Source organism: Pimephales promelas, chromosome 5 (genome assembly GCF_988280905.1).
Source record: "Pimephales promelas chromosome 5, fPimPro1.hap1.1, whole genome shotgun sequence".
NCBI lineage: Eukaryota > Metazoa > Chordata > Actinopteri > Cypriniformes > Leuciscidae > Pimephales > Pimephales promelas.
This window is the reverse complement of record NC_142773.1, coordinates 14,519,215-14,539,234: the sequence shown is the minus strand read 5'-3', so window position 1 is coordinate 14,539,234 and position 20,020 is coordinate 14,519,215. Positions and strand designations below refer to the sequence as shown.

General features: G+C 41.5%; 1 protein-coding gene across 2 annotated transcripts in view; it reads right to left on the bottom strand.

The window, feature by feature from the left end:
• The window catches only part of st6galnac5a (ST6 (alpha-N-acetyl-neuraminyl-2,3-beta-galactosyl-1,3)-N-acetylgalactosaminide alpha-2,6-sialyltransferase 5a), a 62,805-nt gene extending 51,749 nt beyond the window's left edge, over nucleotides 1–11,056 (bottom strand). Inside the window, exons 1-3 of one of the 2 annotated variants that reach the window (XM_089131011.1) lie at nucleotides 11,023–11,056; nucleotides 8,812–9,028; nucleotides 7,976–8,167 (exon numbers count right to left, since the gene is read on the bottom strand). In XM_089131011.1, coding sequence (XP_088987137.1) covers nucleotides 7,976–8,167; nucleotides 8,812–8,826 — 207 coding nt within the window. In that variant the 5' untranslated portion in view covers nucleotides 8,827–9,028; nucleotides 11,023–11,056. Of the gene's footprint in view, nucleotides 1–7,975; nucleotides 8,168–8,811; nucleotides 9,302–11,022 lie in introns of those variants that run through there. The other variant, XM_039649630.2, reaches the window with a different exon arrangement.
• Between the last annotated feature and the right edge of the window lie 8,964 nt (nucleotides 11,057–20,020).

Here is a 20,020-nt window from a genome sequence, read left to right as displayed (position 1 = left end):
CAGAGATTTCAGAAGTGTTATTCGTCACTGTGAAGATCTAAACATATTTAAATATACAGGAAATCGCAATGGAAGACGATTTCGATACATCAACAAACAACTTAGAATTTTTTTTCGCAAACGCGTGAGAGATCACTTCCGGCAATTTCCGGCGCATGCGCAGACCGAAGCGCCCGTGCCCTCAGATAACTTGGACGTGACTGTGTTTACAAGAAGTAAAATGATATAAAAACTGTTTGTTTTCTCACACAAACTGCTCGTTTCGTGTCTTAGGCCATCAATGTGTACTAACATTTACGAGTCATTAAATCATGTTTAATTTGGACTTCTCTGTGCATGCTCTTTGAGGTGGTGACAACACTATCTCACGACCAATTCGTACGAATTCGACGCATGATTAAAAAGTGGCTAATTCGTACTAATTCGTACGACCTCACTCGTACTAATTCGTACGATTTGTCTAAACCCACGTGATGGTTAAGTTTAGGGGCGGGGTAAGGGGTAGGTCATTCGTACGAATTCATAAGAATTGGCCAATTCGTAAAATATGTACGATTTAGCAAAATCGTATTAATTCGTACGAGTGAGGTCGTATGAATTGTTACGAATTAGCCACTTTTTAATCATTCGTCGAATTCGTACGACTTGGTCGTGAGATCGGGTTGGGTGGTGACCATAGACCTCCATTATATGACTGACAGACAAGAACGGTTTGACCTAAAAATATCAAAATTGAAAATACTGTGGAAACAAAGACACCTACATCTTGGAGGCTCTTGATGTAAGCTAAAACATATCAACAATTAATTTCAAAGTGAACTATCCCTTTAAGGCTACACGATTAATCGCAATTTCCATGTAATCGCACTCGGCTTATCGTGGTTTTAAAAATGCAAAGACTGCGATTATTTTTTATGCGCAACTTGTCATTGATGTACGGCTTTGTAAACGCTGCTCCATGTGAAAACACTGTGAGTTTGAGTCACTTATAATGTGCATTTGAATAATCAACACGCATCAAACCTCTTTCTAAACATGAGAAGCGTTTATGAACCTCTTGTCCAACAAAAGACAACATTTAAAAACATGCTTTTACAAACTCACTTTATAATGACATTTTGGCATCTTTTGGTGAGATTATGTGGCTTCTTACACATAATAAGGCAGTTGTTTGTTTATTAGTCTTTACTCAAAGCGTTTCAATCTTCTCTTTATTCAGCTAGTATGTTGCTCGATAGGGATTTCTTGAAATGATGTGTGTTATCGTACTTCTGCGGTGGGGCATATTTGGCGTGTGTACGCGAGAGCGCCCTCTGGCATTCGGATGGAGCAGCATTTAATTGTGCAACCCTAATGTGCATGACGTCTTCGTCTTCAGAGATTCGTGCCTTCGTTGTTAACATGGAGACTGTTTTCAAAAACATCCACTTTGAAACCCCTTTTCAAACGTTTTCTAGCATCCAAAACACAGTTGTCGTGTAAATGAACAGACAAAATGCATAAAATTGCGGTTTGAGTTGAAAATGGTGTCGTGTAGACAACCCCTACACTAGCTATGTTATAAAAACTGATAAACTGGCCCTATATATTACTAAGAAAAGTAGGAGAAGGCACTATATAAAACAATTTTCGTGTCTAATAAATTACTTGCGTCTCAGAGCACGCAGATGAAACGCAATAAACACAGTAATGTTATCCTGCTTTGGGAGGCGGATGCCTGTTGTTTGGGAACGTAGTCGTGTAAGACAGTTCTGGAAGGTAATTATACTAAACCACTTTGACGACAGACTTTACTCAGGCATTTCAGAAAAAACAAAACAGCATTTCTGTTGTGAAAAAAGATTGACCCGCTGCTTAGTCCAGTTATGTTGTCCAATCGTGCAAAGTAACAGGATTTTTGTTTTATGCGCATCGAGGAATTTATTCGTTTTATGATGGGTGGCAACTAGAGTTAAGGTGCAATACCACCACCTACTGTGTTGGAGTGTAACCATGTTTCTGAATTATATTTGATAATAATGTATATGTAGTGTTGACATGATATCAATATTTATTTATTTTTAAATGCACATTTCACAAATTCACATTTTATGCATATTGCAACTTTTTTATTTATTTATTTGATTTATTTATATATTTTTGGAGTTATACAGCGCCTGATCACCATTCACAAAAAAAAAATAGCTTTCTAAACCTCTTCTAAAATCTTTTTGGTATAATCATCCACAATCAAAGGCTAATGTTAAAGACAATAAATCCTTTAATACCCACATGCATGATACATTTGTGTCGTTTCAATACTAAACACTCAAAGTGTATACGGATTCGTTTGCAGCTAATGTGCTGTGTAACCACGAATTATAAGAGCTATGGACAATAGAATAGAATACAATAGAATAGAATAAAATAAATCTTTATTGTCCACCGGGGTGGAAAAATACAATTTCTATGTTACCCTAATACTTCATGGAAAAAAATTAACATTCTGTCATTATTCACTCACCCTCCTTTCATTCCTAACCTGCATGCTGTTTTTTTTTCTATGTGGATTACAAAAGGAAATTTTTAATTTTCGACAACAAAAAACACCATAAAATTGTTCAATTTGTGTTCAGCAAGTCTTATGATGTTTTAAGATTTGTGTGAGAAATAAACTGAAATGTAACTACATTTAAAATCTCACTGATGTCTTTTGAATTTGTGCAAAAATCAATTACAAGACACAAAACACACACAAACAGTTTAACCTGATTGAACATGTTTTAATGCATGTTTTAAATATACACAATGATATTTGGGAGCGAAGACAGTCATTGAATAACTTAAACTGTTATCTGCACCTCACACAAAACTATCGAATGACTCTTAAAGACTTCAAATACAGTGCTTATATATATATATATAAATGGACTACTTTCATGGTGCTTTTTTGTTTTTATTTTCTGAGTTTCCCAGCCCTTAGTCATTGTTGGTATTAAATCTATTGTATGAAAAAGAGTTTGAACATTGAGTCAAATTTCTCCTTTTGCATTACGCAAAAAAAAAAAAAGTTAAACGAGTTTAGGGGTGAATAGTTTTCTTGTTTTTATTTGGGTGAACTATCTCTTTAAGTTCTGTGAAACAGTAGAATGCGCTGGCATATGTCTCTTGCTTTTTCTAAGAATTCAGCAGGGTTTAAAAGCTTTTTGAATAGTATTTCATAATTCTATCTGCATCCATGATTCAAACGGAGCCCTTCCACTACTATCTTCAAATCACATTAGCGGGTTGTACATTCTCTAACATGCTCTCGAGAATTGCTTCCTTTGAACTGGCAGGTCTGAATTTGGGGCAGTATAATATGCATTCTTTCTATACAGTCAGCCAGACATCACTGATGTAATGTTGGACTTTCTAATCCACCCACATAATCCGGTGGCAAACAAAACAATAAGCAGCACTTGGCATCTACTTTAAAAATGTGCAGGGGTTTAATCTTTAAAGTCTTAAAGCAGCACAAATGCATGTGCACTCAGCCGTCAGTTATACCACCAACTGCTTTTAAGCAGATTCCTGCGCTTTGCACTCACCTTTGACCTTACTGTCCTGAACAAATCACAAATGTTGAAATCATGCATTGCTTTCACACTGACATCCACTGATTTGTTGCAGAAACCCAAATTCAGATTCGGCTGAAAGAAACAGACCTCACAGACATCCATTGAGGCGGAGGTCCTTAAATAGTCCTTAGAAAAGACATCAGCTGAATACAGTCGGAAACAAAGGGTCCAGCAATATTCATTAAACAACACATGATACTGCATGTACAAACACAAAAAATCTATCTATCTAAAATAGAATTTGTGAATTCTGTCTTCTACACTAACATTCAAAATGGGTGGATGGATGGATGGATGGATGGATGCATCTACGATTGGATGGATGAATGGATGTATGGATGGATCCATTCACGATTGGATGGATGGATGGATGGATGGATGGATGGATGGATGGATGGATGGGTGGATGGATGGGTGGATGGGTGGATGGATGGATGGATGGATGGATGGATCCATCCACGGTTGGATGGATGGATGGATGGATGGACGGACGGATGGATCCATTAATATAACGATTGGAGGGATGGAAGGATGGATAGAGGGATGGATGTATCCATGATTGGATAGATGGATGGGTGGATGGATCCATCCACGATTGGATGGAAGGATGGATGAATGGATAGATGGATGGATGGATGGATGGACAGATGGATGGATCCTTCCATGATTGGAAGGATGAAAAGATGGATAGATAGATGGATGGATGGATGGATGGATGGATCCATCCATGATTGGATGGATGGAAGGATGGATAGATGGATAGATGGATGGATCTATCCATGATTGGATGGATGGATGGATCCATCCACGATCGGATGGATGGATGGATGGACAGATGGATGGACAGATGGATAGATGGCCAGATGGATGGATCCATCCATGATTGGATGGATGGAAAGATGGATAGATGGATGGATGGATGGATGGATCTATCCATGATTGGGTGGATGGATGGATGGATGGATAGATGGACAGATGGATGGATCTATCCATGATTGGATGGATGGATGGATCCATCCACGATTGGATGGATGGATGGATGGATCCATCCACGATCGGATGGATGGATGAATGGCCAGATGGATAGATGGCCAGATGGATGGATCCATCCATGATTGGATGGATGGAAAGATGGATAGATGGATGGATGGATCTATCCATGATTGGATGGATGGATGGATGGATGGATGGATCCATCCACGATTGGATGGAAGGATGGATGAATGGATCGATGGATGGATCTATCCACGATTGGATGGATGGATGGATGGATGAAGAATGAGTTGAAATTCATATATTACAACTAATATCAATAATAAATGAGATCATTCAGCAAATGTCAACTCAAGCCATCAGACTACAGCGAAGACTCCAGATGACGTGAAACCCTGAACTGTGATTTTGTTCATGTACATTTCTGAAATGCATAACTTAGACAGTTACCTCTGATACCAGATCACTCTAAATTGTAATTCGGACTTATGCATTTTCTGTGAAGCTGCTTTAAAATAATGTCTATTGTGAAAAGCACTATCCAAATAAATGTGAATTGAATAAGAGACTTCTCAAAAAAAAAAAAAAAAAAAAGAAACACTGAAAGACCAACTCACATAGAGCCGTCAAAGAAACTCGCCAATCGATCACAGGCTCATTTGGCTTTGTCAACAGCTCCTCCGTGACTCAGAGTGCAGCACGGCTACCATAGCGGTGCATTTTCTATCAGCCCTCGTGTAAACGACATGGCAGTCATCAACAGTTATCAGAAGAGTGGTGTCAAATCTCATCAGGAAAAAAATGCTTGGGTTTATCAATAAGAGAAAGAACAGGTCATTGAAGGATTTCGCTCGAGTTGAAAGCTGATATTGCTAAAGGCAGGTGAGTATCGAGCCGCCCGTCTGCCTGAGCCAGGGGTAAATAGTGATTAATGGCCGATGGAGGAAGGGTTAGTGCCTGGGATCTGATTCTTCCCTTCAGCCCTCCTTTGTAGAATCTCAAGACCATTTGAACAAGAGGAATAAATTCAGTGACGGAAGAGAAATGGAAAACCTTTTCGTGACCAAAACTGCTCCAGTTAACCAAAGATGAGATTAGAGAACACCAGCACTGGCCATGAAAACACCAATCAGACCAAAGAGATGATGCATAACCTTTTTTATTATTATAGTTAGAGGATTATTTTGAAAGTCAATTTCTCTAAAAGCAATTGAACATTTTCACCTTTATAACAGAGGGAAACATTTGGTGATAACATGCCCCAATACCACAATCATGCGAATTTATAGTCAATTCCTGCAGTAGTTTTACAGTACAATTTATTACAAGTTCAAGGCAACTGATTTCTCAGTAAACATGAGCAGGAAATGACTGCATAGTGATTAGCCGTATCTGCATTTCAGTAATCTCTTGAAATATAATTGGATTATCTAAAAAGCTGTCATTCTTCTTGACTTTTCTACGCTGAGTTTTAATATTAAACATATATATTAAAAATTCCCCAGATATTACAATCAATCAGACCAACGCAATAGCACTGCCAACTCTCTCCACTATTATAATCGAACAGTTAAGCACAGAATTGCAACAGTACATAATGTGCAGACTGCAAGTAATAATCAGGCTTAAAGGTCAATCATACAGCTTTGAATCTTTTCTCCATGTAACAGTGGAACCAATTGTAACACTATTACGGGCTGAAAGAAAACGAAAACCAGCCAGCAGGCACACTCATCAATATAATGGCTCAAACATAATGGACTTCACTGTTGTTATCCCACAGATACTCCGTTTGTTGTACGAGCACCTATAAAAGCCTACGTTGTGAATTATGAATACAGTATTTTATTAGGTAAATTATTTTTTAACCATATATACGTTTATCGCTTGACATAAACACCCACCAACCTGCCAAATGCGGGTGGATTTCATCAGTGGCTTGTCACTACTTGTCACTTTGGCGGGTTGAATTTTATACTATAATATATGTTTTTTTCAATTAGTCTTTTTTAAAGGGATAGTTCACTTTGAAATTAATTTCTGATATGTTTTAGCTTACCTCAAGGGCACACAAGATGTAGGTGTCTTTGTTTCCACAGTATTTTGAATTTTTAAATTTTTTGATCAACCCGTTCTTGTCTATCAGTCATACAATGGAGGTCTATGGTCACCACCTCAAAGAGCGTGCACAGAGAAGTCCAAATTAAAGATGATTTAATGACTCATAAATGTAAGTACACACTGATGGCCTAAGACACGAAACGAGCGGTTTGTGTGAGAAAACGAACAGTATTTATATCGTTTTTACCTCGTGTTACTACAGCCATGTCCAAGTGATCTAAATCAGTTGGCCAATGTCCAACTAAAGCATGTTCAATGTTCCGCCGGACGTGGCTATGGTAACACGAGGTAAAAACGATATAAATACTGTTCATTTTCTCATACAAACCGCTCGTTTCGTGTCTTAGGCCATCAATGTGTACTTACATTTACGAGTCATTAAATCATGTTTAATTTGGACTTCTCTGTGCATGCTCTTTGAGGTGGTGACTATAGACCTCCATTATATGACTGACAGACAAGAACGGTTAGATCTAAAAATATCAAAATTGAAAATACTGTGGAAACAAAGACACCTACATCTTGGATGCCCTTGAGGTAAGCTAAAACATCAAAAATTAATTTCAAAGTGAACTATCCCTTTAAAAGGCATCTAAAATAATAAGTGCGAGTGTTGTCAAAAATATAGATTATTTAATTCATATCAATACTGAAATATATATCGATAAACTGTTTACAAGGTTACAGGGGTCAAAAACAATAAAAACAATAACTTTTTGTGCATTTTGACAAGGCAAGTAAAAATAGAAATAGAAAAAAAATAGCCCTGATATATGGAAGGGCACAGGTAAATGTGAGATGCATGATGTGAAGATTGTCTTAAGTTCACATAAATTAAAAGTTGTTATATTATTTTAAAGCCTAATAAATGTTAAAAATGACAGCTTTCAATTATATGGTAATGCTGAATTCCTATAATTAATGTCAAACATTGAGAGAAAACAAATCAGTAACAGTATCCGTGATACTGTCTTGCTTCATTCATAAAAAGATGCCATTAAACAAATATTTAAATACTGCCTTTATGTTGTTTCCATGTCATTTTGGAGATTAAATGTAAAAAAATATATATTACAATATAAAAATATATTAACACATACAGTTACACTGGTTTCTTAAACAAGCTAACAACCACCGCAACCTTATATGAAAACAAAGATGATTTTCCAGCAGGATACAAAAGTGCATAACTTTTTTTTTTTTTTTTTTTTTGCATTGGTCACAAACAACTTCACTCGAATAGATAAAGAATAACCGTTTACCTTGTGCTCAATGATGCTGCTGTACCCCTGCAGTGCTGGAGGCGCGCGCGGCGCTCTGGTGGGCTCCACTTTCTCACCTGACGCGCCCTTAGACGCGCTGGATGCTGTAGTATTATTACTGTAGCTGACGCTGTACACGAACAACAGACTGGTGCACATGGTGATGGCGAGAAAAACGGCAACTCCATGACGCTGGAAAACATGAGGGCAAAAGTTCAAATCCACCACAGAGCGCAAGCTTAGCCAAGGTCATAAATCATCACCAACTCATGCCCGCGACGCAGTCAATTATAGGATATAAATCACATTTCCCATGCTCAAATATTAATTAGATTGAGATTATAAGAACTTGCAGATTCTAACTAAATGCTGATGCCTAAGACTGATGCACCAGATGTTGGTTTCGCAACAGCAACATTAAACAAAGTAAAATTTTGTATATTTGATCGCATGTTGATCTTGTCATTATGAGAGAAAAAAAAGCTCCATTATTTCAAAGAATGTTATTATTTAATAGTACCGTACAAAAAAAACTGGTTGCATCATTTTACAATGCATATAATATTCTCAAGCAAATTGTTTTTAAAATGTTTAAAATAATAAAATCCACAACAGCCACGTTCTTTCCACAAAGCAAAATTTTCCATCTCCATAAATTTAATTTCCGACAAACTCCTCATGATTTAGACATGGGGATTAAGTTTATTAAATTGTTTTTTTATTGTCTTTAATGTTCTTTCATTCAGCATGTGAAAGCAACAGAGAGCCGCAGTACTTCAGCAACAATGCTGCACTGGAGAGATGCGAGACATTCAAACAGTTTTCAATACAATTACCATCGGTGTCTTCATCCTGAAGCCAGCTGGAATATTCCTGGGAATGTGCGCATGAAGATCCACTTTCCCTCTCGATTGTTGCTACTTCATCAGATTATGCCGTCATTAAATTGCCGCGCTCCGCTCGCGCTGGGAGATGTCAGTGTGTGTGCTGTGCGCGCGGACTGAACCCATTCTTGAGCTCGGCGAGCACAGAGCGTTGTGACACCGCACGGTCCTAAAGATCATGGGGTTTGAGTGTGAACTCTAATTTAGCGTTTAGGACAAATTGCACTGTGGAAATGCATGGAAATAGGTTACAATATCTCTAACAAATTGCATATTTGAAGTCATTGCGGCACATGTGCTTACAACTACAGGTAATACGCCAGGTTGAATACAACTTGAACTCAATCCACAGTATTTGTCACGCTCACTGCCTGATGATATTGCAGAGGAAAGTGGTAATGAAATTGGCAGTCCCGATCTGATTGGCTGGCTGCAACACTATTTTAAGAGTCTGTAGAGGTCCCTTTTAAATGAAAAGTCATCAATTCTAATGTTATTTTATTAATTTGACAATAAACATCTAAATCTTTTTGAGGAAGTACCCTACAAATCTGCTGTTTGTGTTGTGTTGTGTAGATCGGTAGGTTTTCTTCATATTCTGATTTTTCCACCTACAGTATAACACTTTCAGCTCTGTGATTAGTGGTATACAGCTGTGAAATTGTACAAGGCCAAGCTATAGCAAGTCAAGGACCCTGCATCCCGATGTCCACACTATCCATTCTAAACAGTATGTGAGATTAGAATAAGTGTGTCCCAAAGCATGTTGAAAAGAGAATGTCAAAAGTCCCTGGATGGTCTACTATTTCCAGTGTGTATCCCTGCTCACTATAACAGCTAATATTACCCACAACCCATTGCGCTTTGGAGGAGGAACTACAAACACAAGTAAAAAGTGTTTAACCCTAAAACCATATTCTGGTATCCTGGATGCCAGCCCGAACTCCGCCCACAAAATTTTTTGGTCGGGAAGTTCGGTCTGCACTCGATCCATTGAGGAGTTATTATGATCAGACAAGAAACGTTCGGGCCAATCAAATTGCCAGGACAGGCTTTATACGATGATGGACAGATGATCTGCAAGGACATAATCATCACGTTATCAAAGAGCGCTAACTGGTTTCCCTCAGAGATGACTGCAGCTGGAGAATTGAGATCTATAGATTCCGCTGTCGCGTCTGTTTTTAAAATTAATCGACAGCGCATTCATTTTAATAGACAAACAGAGAACTGCAATCAAGGCATTTGTCAATCGGAAAGATATTTTTGCCGTCCTTCCTACATGATTCGGCAAAAGTGTAACTTATCAGCTGGCTCTGACGGTCGTTAAGAAGATGGGACGTAATGAAAAGCCTGTGGTCGTTGTGGTTTCTCCTTTGGTCGCACTCATGGAGGAGTAAGTAAAAGAAGCAACACTCGTTATTTTACTTCTAAAATAAGTAAGTTCTATAGTTGAAAACTGCGCTATGCAAAGTTGTTGAGTTACTGCGTTGCTCTGATTGGTTGTAGGTTTACAGACTATCCAATTGAGTGCAGAGGGTTTTTTTTTTTTTTTTTTCCTGGTTCGGTTAAGACACGCCTCATAATCAAAGCCCTACGGAGTGGTCTCAGACTCATATTCCGACAAGAATATGAGTATGACGATGTCAGGCTAGTATTCTGGACAAATGTGGGCAAAATAGTTTTGATTTATTTTTTTTTTTTAAAAATGCTTCCCTTGATCTGAGCAGTACAAGACTTGTCTATATTTTCCTAAGTTTGCCTCCTGAACACACACAATTCTACAATGTTAAGTGGGTGAAAAAAAACCCCTAATCTGGTATTTGGGTCAAAAATGGGCACCCATAGAAATGAATGGGAAAAACTGTAATTTAGAGCATTCTAAAATAAGCCAAAATAAGGCACCAGGTGACAGCAAATTCACTTCATCTTTAGGTTTTAGCTCTAAGAACTTATTGTAATGATATTTTAATGTAGTTAAAAATAATAATAAAACTTAGTAATAAGCATAATTTACATAGAAAATATGGTACTTTTTGAAGTAAATAAAAAAAAAATACCCCCAAAATAATAAAAATAAAAACACCATAAATGGATAGACAAAACTTTATCAAAGACAGTGATATAACATTTATAATAAATAAAAATTAGGATCACACCGACTTCGTGTATACAGACAGGAGCCATCTTAAAAAATAGTCTCGATAAGTCGATCCCCGAAAGCGGTTCATACAGTTCAGAAGTTCCCTGAACTTCATACAGTTCAGATCACTCAGCACGTCGTTCGGGGATCGACTTATCGAGACTATTTTTTAAGATGGCTCCTGTCTGTATACGCGAAGTGAACTGTCTTCATAAAGTATCTTCTTATTAAACGGTCTGTACACTTACAAAGTCCTCAATGCTTCGTTTTGCATGTATGGAGCCGCATTATGTTACTGCGTTAGTGTGGGGCTATTTTGAGCCTTATTAGTGGTATTAACTAGCGATTTCTTTTACTTAGTCAATGCCCCCATTACTAGCATTATACGCTAAACAGTTTTTAGAGATAAAACTCTTTACAATCGATTAACATGAAAACAAATCTCAGAGAACGGTTGACTAGGTACCGACGTTTTATTAGACCAAAGGTTCATTGAGATTCAGTACTTCCTCCACCACTGCTGAAATGACACACCGATTGTGTGATGATGCAATTCTTTGTAATGATGATTTGTATTTTATTACTTGTTGTTTAATTTTGGTGATAACTCACCCTAATTTTTGCTTGTGGAATATCTTGGCAAAGAAACATTCAGTATAGAAGAGGACACAATAAGCTAGGCTGATTATAGACTTTTACTTTTAACACTTTACTTGAAGGGGTGTACATAAGACTGACATGACACCTTCATAATCATGACATGATACATGTTATGAATATGAAGGAGGTTTTATGCATGTTTGTGACAAATGTCATTAAGTGTCTTTTTTTTTTTTTTACTGCAAATATGACATTGTTTGAGATGTTTTTGTTATGACACCTTGACATAAACCATAACATCATAACCTGTCAGTGTCTTTGTCATGCATTTTTTATTTTTTGCATTAGCATTTTGCCAACAACCCTATGGTCACAGGATCAGTCACACCAACTGACTCAGCTCCACTCATCATTCGATCACAATCCCCAGAGTACTCATTCACTGCACCTGCATCCACTATATTAGCATTCACCATCCTCACTTCAGTTGTCTGGTCTTGTCTGTTCTATGGACACTTCCCTGACTCCCTACCTGATCTACTTCCCTGCTACCGCCATCATACCGTACCTCAACTGTCTTCTGTAATCAGCCTCTACCCATCAGCTAAGACTCGTTCTGTCATCAGCTTCTGCAACATGCCAATATATCTGACTTCAGTTATACTCACCATTGACTCTCTCCTGCTATCGCTTCCGGCATTATTTTATATTATAATGCTTCCTCATTATTTTTTTAATGAGTTTAGTCCAGTGACAGTCAGTAACTGTTGGTGGAGACTACAGTATAGAAATAGAGAGGTGGTTCCATAAATACATTTGTCACAGTTTTTTTTTTTTTTAAGTTCTCTACAAAATGAATTCAACCATGTTGAAGATTAGCATCCAGGTATTTAATTTATTATTCGATTAACTGTTAACACTCAAAACTGACATTAACTCCCAGGACTTGCTCCCACCATTTCCATTTCCACCACCATTTTCAGCCCTGATCTGTTCCTGTCTTATTGGAAAGTTCTTGACCAGCTTAAGTGGATCAGGCTTTACGCCGCTAGCCAAAAGTCTGGTTCTGAGAGCCTACCTTTATTCCAGAGTTCTACTGATAGGACATCTTTTCCCCTTCAGCAGTTAACTGCTTCAGCTGAACTTCAACTTCAGTCAGTGTTCTTTACACCAATAAAGCCTCTGCAAAAAGGCAATGTAAAACTAATGTAAAATCTTCTGTTTTTAGATCTTATTCAAAAGAGAAAGGTCAGATTGGTTTGTCTGAGGCTGGAATGAAGAGGTGTGTGCAAGACGGTTGGCTTTAGATCCATTCTGATATTAATTTCTGTGAGAACCACTATGCCGAATGTCTGCCAAACCACACACCGCGCACACACTATGTGTGCTCACCTCATTACATTTGCTGCCAAAAGGCACATGTGTGGATGTTGCTATGACAGCCACATTAGGAGAGAGAGAGAGCACTAGGGAAAGGCGGATCAACTGATTTGCTAGATGTTATCAAGATCATGCATATGTTTCACTTTTTTTTGTTCATTTTTCAAGTCCCTTCGAGAAGTTGTGAAACAACAAGGTTTTTTGACACATGCAATGCAGCGGGAAGCTTGTCCAGCTGATGTAAATTGCAGAAAGCACAGAAAACAAAGATATGCTCTGTGTGAGTTTTATGCTCAATATTGTGAATTTTATCCGAAAGTCTCGTAGTCATGGTTCATCTAAAAGCAAAATTTGAAAAGCAGCGTTTCTCGCCTCTATTGATCAGACTAGTCTTAGTGAAGTCACCTTTATTTATGTAGAACTTTTTACTATACATATTATTTCAAAGCAGCTTTACAGAGATAACAGGAAAATAATGCAACAAAGTTTGTTTCGGCTGTACAGCAGATCTAGAAGAAAATAGTCTAGTTTAAACGTACTTTTTGGCCACCAGGGGTCACTTAATCAAAATAATAACAAAAGACATATTTGATGACGTCGGGAAAGTGTGTGGGCTCACGGGAGTTGTTGTCGCTGTCAATCATAGACATATACACTAGACGTCACCTTGGCTACGGCAGTTAATTGGAACGAATGCTTCAATAGAGCCGCCATCTTGAAACAGGGGAGCCCCTCCACTTTAATCAGCGTCAATGTAGACACAGGTCTAACGTAAATAAAATCACCATAAATCATCATGAATGCGATTTTCTCTGTTTTATTTTTTATTTTTTTTGGTTTGTTCCAATGGGCAGACATGTATTTACTATTGATTCCAGAAAAAAAAAATAATTACACTGCACAAAAGTCCGCCTTGGCTACGGCAGTTGGCTATGGCAGTTCATTGGAACGAATGCGTCAATAGAGCCGCCATCTTGAAACAGGGGACCCCCTCCACTTTAATGCATCAGCGTCGATGTAGTAGACACAGGTCTAACGGAAATAAAATCACCATAAATCATCATGAATGCGATTTACTCGTTTTTTTTTTCCCAACGGTCAGACATGTATTTACCATTGATTCCAGAAAAAAAAAATTACGCTGCACAAAAGTCCGCCACCATCAATGAATTCGAAGTAAAGGCAGATATAACAGCGTTACCTAGCTACTTCCTATGACAAGACCCCTTTTCCAAGATAGCGGCGGTTTTGACGCATTCTTAGAACCCCAAGGCGACATCTATTGTGTACATCTATGGCTGTCAATGACAACCAGCCCTCTGAGGGAGAGAGAGAGCGCGAGCGAACCAGCAATACGATGTCCATTGGAACATGCGCGCTCTGTCATTCCCCACATTCCTCACTCATTCTAACTAAGTATTTTGACAATCACGTCTTTTCGAACAGAGATATGAATTATCAAACCCCTATTAAATCAATATTCCATCTAGCTACTATTAATAGATGTTTAAAAAACACGGTCACCTTTCGTTAATAATTATAATTACGTTTATACTATGATATCGAATGAGATAACGTAAGAGAACTGCATATGAAGCTACTTTCTACTACTTTCTATACTATACATGAGAGCTAGTCCGTCTGCATTTTAAACATGACATCATAGTTTCACAAAATATACGGATAGATATAGTTAGCTGAATGGGTGCTTAGCTTATTAGAATGCAAGCGAGATCGGCATCTCTCTGTAGCCTATATTTAGCTTGTCACGTAGCTCTCTCCATTTTTTAAATGCAATGTTTACATGTGTCATGCTTCTTCTCCCGTCCCAAACCCTTCTCGGGTCATATTTTTCACCCGGTCGTTTGCGCTTTACTGAGCTGGCTCCAGCAGCAGCTATATAATACAGACTAATATAAATATTACATATAATAGTCTCGGTCAAGTTTGGAGCAGTTGTAAAATGATACTAGCCACAATAGACATATAAACTAGACATCACCTTCTCAGCATGCGTCACGTTCTAAGCATGCGTCAAAACCGCCGCCATCTTGGAACAGGGGTCTCGTCATAGGAAGTAGGTAGGTAACGCTGCTAACTCTGACTTTACTTCGAATTAATTGATGGTGGCAAACTTTTGTGCTGTGTATGATGTTCACACGAATGAAATCTGAACTAGGAAGAATGTTTAAAAAAAATGTTTTATTTTTTCTGAAATCAATGGTAAATACATGTCTGACCGTTGGAACAAACCAGAAAAACGAAAGAATCGCATTCATGATGTTTTATGGTGATTTTATTTCCGTGACGCTGACACATTGAAGTGGAGGGGCTCCCCTGTTCCAAGATGGCGGCTCTATTGACGCATTCCTTCCAATGCACTGCCATAGCCAGGTGACATCTAGTGTATATATCTATGACTAGCTATTACTCTTTTTTTTTTCTTCGTCGTTTTATTTGCTTTTATTGGCGGAAGTCCGGTGTTCCCCTTACTGTTTGGCGGGAAGTTAGAGAAAATAGAGGAGTCAAAGTTTATACGACGCCATAGAAAATACATATTGCGCCTTTAAGTAAGTTCAGTGATGGTTCATTTCTGAGATAAAAAAGTCATTAATTTTGTTCATTTATATATATATATATATATATATATATATATATATATATATAGCTCTGGAGAAAACAGTGATGTCATCGTCAAGCTCTGTTCAGTTATACTATAATGGTGTCAATACAGGCAAATCAATTTTATTGTTGAATATTTCATGAGTTCACACTTACATATAATTCAAGGGGTAAAGTTTAATCCGTATTTGGCATTCTGTCCGGGGAGAGGGCTCTGAGCTCGGAGTTCGGCCCGGACCCAGAGTACTCCCACCTATGTACTGTAAGTAGTTAGGACTAGATGTGTGGATAAGGGGCGGTGGAAGGATGCTGCTAAACGTCTCTGGTTACGTATGTAACCTTAGTTCCCTGAAGGGAACGAGACGCTGCGTGTAAACGCTGTGGGAACGCCTCTGCGTGATGAGTCATGAAGCACGTATGAAATCTGTCCAATGGCGAGACGGAACGTCATAGGCGGGGTGACGTATCGACCAGGAAACTATAAAGCATCCCCAAAACACAAGCGCAACAGCTTCTGATAAGACTGAAGCAAGCGCTCACGGGCATGCTGGGAGTATGGCATGGACACGCAGCGTCTCGTTCCCTTCAGGGAACTAAGGTTACATACGTAACCAGAGACGTTCCCATTCAGGGAACTTCGAGCTGCGTGTAAACGCCGTGGGAACGCTAATACCAACGCCGCCATGCGAGCAGGTGTCCGTTGTATGAATATCAGAGTGCACATTCTGACGAAAGCATCTGCGCCCCTGGGGTGGAGCTGAAGTCCAGATGGTAAAACTTCACAAATGTGTGTGGTGAAGACCATCCTGCCGCCTCACAGATGTCACACAAGGGAACTCCTGATAATAATGCCTTAGAGGCAGCCATACTCCGGGTTGAATGAGCCCGGACAGCCAAGGGAGAAGGCTGACCGGAGGACTCATAAGCAAGTGAAATGGCCTCGACCACCCACTTACTCATTCTCTGCTTAGACGCCGCAGAACCTCTATTAGGAGGCCCAAAGCAGACAAATAATTGTTCTGATTTCCTCCACAGGGCAGCTCTGTGGACATACGCGTCTAAGGCCCTCACCGGGCAGAGCAGATTTAGTTTCTCCTGGTCTGGTGTCCGAAACGGAGGAGGACAGAAGGCCTGTAGCACTATAGGTTTGACAACCGTCGTTGGAACTTTCGGAACATACCCCGGTCTAGGGAGAATGAAAGCCTTCGCCATACCGGGAGCAAATTCCAAGCACGAGGGGGAAACCGACAGCGCCTGAATATCTCCAATCCTCTTTAGGGAAGAGATGGCTAGGAGAAAGATGGTTTTGAGAGTAACAAACTTCTCAGGCACCTCATCAATGGGCTCGAAAGGGGCTAAACAGAGCCCCTCCAACACAACCGCTAGATCCCAGGTCGGTACCCTCGTACGCACTACCGGCCTCAGCCTCAGGATACCACGAAGGAAACGGTTACCAGGGTATGTCTCCCAAGAGAAGCTCCACTCAAAGGAACATGGTAAGCGGTTAGGGCCGCCACGTACACCTTTAGTGTGGAGTACGATAACCCTGTGGAGAAGCGTTCCTGAAGGAATTCCAGCACTGCCGACAACGGGCAGTTAACTGGATCCAACTGTCGCTCTCCACACCAAGAGGTGAACAGTTTCCACCTCAAGGCATACAACTTCCTCGTGGATGGGGCTCTGGACTGGAGGATGGTCTCCACGACCTCAGTCGAGAGACCTGAATCTATGAGCTGGGCCCCCTCAGAGGCCAAGCCCACAACCTCCACAGTTCCGGACGGGGGTGGAGTATCCCCCCGTCTGCTTGAGACAGAAGGTCCCTCCTGACCGGAATCTCCAGAGGAGGACCCTCGAGAAGGGAAATCAGGTCCGCAAACCATACCCTGGTTGGCCAGTGGGGGGCCACCAGAAGTACACTGACCCCCTCCTGGCGAATCCTTTCCAGAACCCCTGGGAGCAGAGCAATCGGGGGAAATGCGTACAGGGGTGCCCTCGGCCACTCCTGTACCAACGCATCCAGCCCCAATGGAGCTGGAGGACTCAGGGAAAACCACAGCGGGCAGTGTGAATTCTCCCTGGATGCAAAGAGGTCCACTTCGGCCCGACCGAAGTGCCTCCAAAGGAGCTCCACCACCTCGGGGTGAAGTCTCCACTCACCGGGCCTCGGCCCCTGCCTCGACAGGATGTCCGCTCCCCGATTTAAGTATCCTGGGATATAAATCGCTCTCAGCGACCGAAGTTTCCCCTGGGACCACAACAGGATCTGGCGCGCCAGCTTGTACAATGGACGTGAGCGCAGACCCCCCTGGTGGTTTATGTAAGAGACCACAGACATGTTGTCTGACCGGACAAGAACATGATGATCTCTGAGGTCTGGGAGAAAGTGTTTCAGAGCCTGAAACACCGCCATCATCTCTAGACAATTTATATGCCATCGGAGATGATGGTCTTGCCACAGCCCGCGGGCAGAGCGACCACTCATGATCGCTCCCCAACCCGTGAGAGAGGCATCCGTCGTCACCGTTACCCGGCGACACGGGGCTCCCAGCGCAGGTCCCAGGGACAGGAACCAAGGTTCTTTCCACATAGCCAGGGCACGGAGACCACGTCGCGTGACCTTGATCTTGCGGAGCGGGTTTCCCCTCGGGGAGAACCCCTTGGTCCTGAGCCATCACTGTAGTGGTCTCATGTACAGCAGGCCGCACGGTAACACGTTGGATGCTGCTGCCATCAGACCCAGAATTCTCTGGAATTCCTTTACAGTGAGTGACTGGCCTAGCTTCACTTGCTTGACAGTTGAGATAATCGAGGCTATACGAGCCGGCGACAGACGTGCCTGCATCGTCGTCGAATCCCATACCACGCCTAGAAAAGTGGTCCGCTGAACTGGCGAAAGCACACTCTTCTTGGCGTTGAGTCTCAACCCAAACCTTCTGATGTGGCCGAGGACGGCATCTCGATGCCGAAACGCCTGATGCTCCGATTGAGCCAGAATCAACCAATCGTCGATGTAATTTAAAATGCGAATGCCCTGGAGACGCAGCGGGGCCAAGGCCGCGTCCATGCATTTCGTGAAGGTTCGAGGAGATAACGCTAGGCCGAATGGAAGGACCCGATATTGGTATGCTTCGCCCCCAAATGCGAACCTCAGGAACTTCCGATGTTGCGGAAGGATGGAGATATGGAAGTACGCGTCTTTTAGGTCTATCGTGACAAACCAGTCCTCGGACCTGATCTGTGACACGATCTGCTTGAGAGTTAGCATTTTGAACTTGAGCTTCCCTACTGACCGATTTAAGAGGCACAGGTCTAAAATCGGACGCAGCCCCCCATCCTTCTTTGGAACAATGAAGTATCGGCTGTAATACCCCAGCTCTCTGTCGGGAGGAAGAACTCGTTCTATCGCCCCCTTCAGTAACAGAGCTTTCACCTCTTGTTCCATAACCAGAGCCTGCTCGGGGGTCACCACTGTGGGCAAAACCCCCCGAAAACGAGGTGGACGCGACCTGAACTGGATCGCGTACCCACGTTCGATAGTCTGCAGGACCCAATGAGATATATTTGGAAGACTTAACCATTCTACCAGAAATTCTACTAAGGGTACCAGTCTCTCGAGACTGGCCTCTGGAGTAGTTTTTAAAACAGAAACAGCGCCCTGTGACCGCGCACAGGCAGGGTTTAACGACCGTTCTGTATCGCTCCTCGAAGCAAACGAGCGTCCCTCGGGAAATCACTCGCTGGGACCGTCTGCGCCCCCCATTACAGGCAGGGTTGGCAGAACGGACCCCTGAGGGCACCGAGAGAGAGCGGGCGCCGGATTCAGCGGCGAACACCTCTGTCTCACGGTGGGGACCACCCTCAGTAGCCTGACACCAGTGGCGTCAGGGCTTCTTCGACGAGGCCTTCCTGGCGACAATAACCGTCCTCAGATCGGTTCTGTCCCGGGAAGACCTCGCCTGAGAACGCCGCGTCTCGGCCCAGTTTTGCTAGGTTTTTGCTTTTCTTCTTCTGCTGCGCCCTATGCGTGGAACCCGACGGGCGGGGCTGCTCTCGCCCAGCAGCCCCAGAAGGATGAGTACGGAGGGGGAGACATTTCTGGAGCGCCGCTGCCTGCTTTCTTCCTTCTTGGAATCTTTCAATTACTGCGTTCACAGAACCACCAAAAAGACCTTGGGTCGACAGCGGCGCATCCAGGAGAAAAGCTTTATCTCTCTCCTTCATATTAGACAAATTTAGCCACAAATGCCTCTCCGTGGCCACCAGGGCTGTCATAGACCGGCCGACTGATCTGGCCGTCTCCTTGGTGGCACGGAGAGAAATATCTGCCGCCTGACGCAGCTCTTTAATCATGTCAGTGCTGACGACCTCCCCCTCGCTCATATCCTTCAGCAGATCTGCTTGATACGCCTGGAGAAT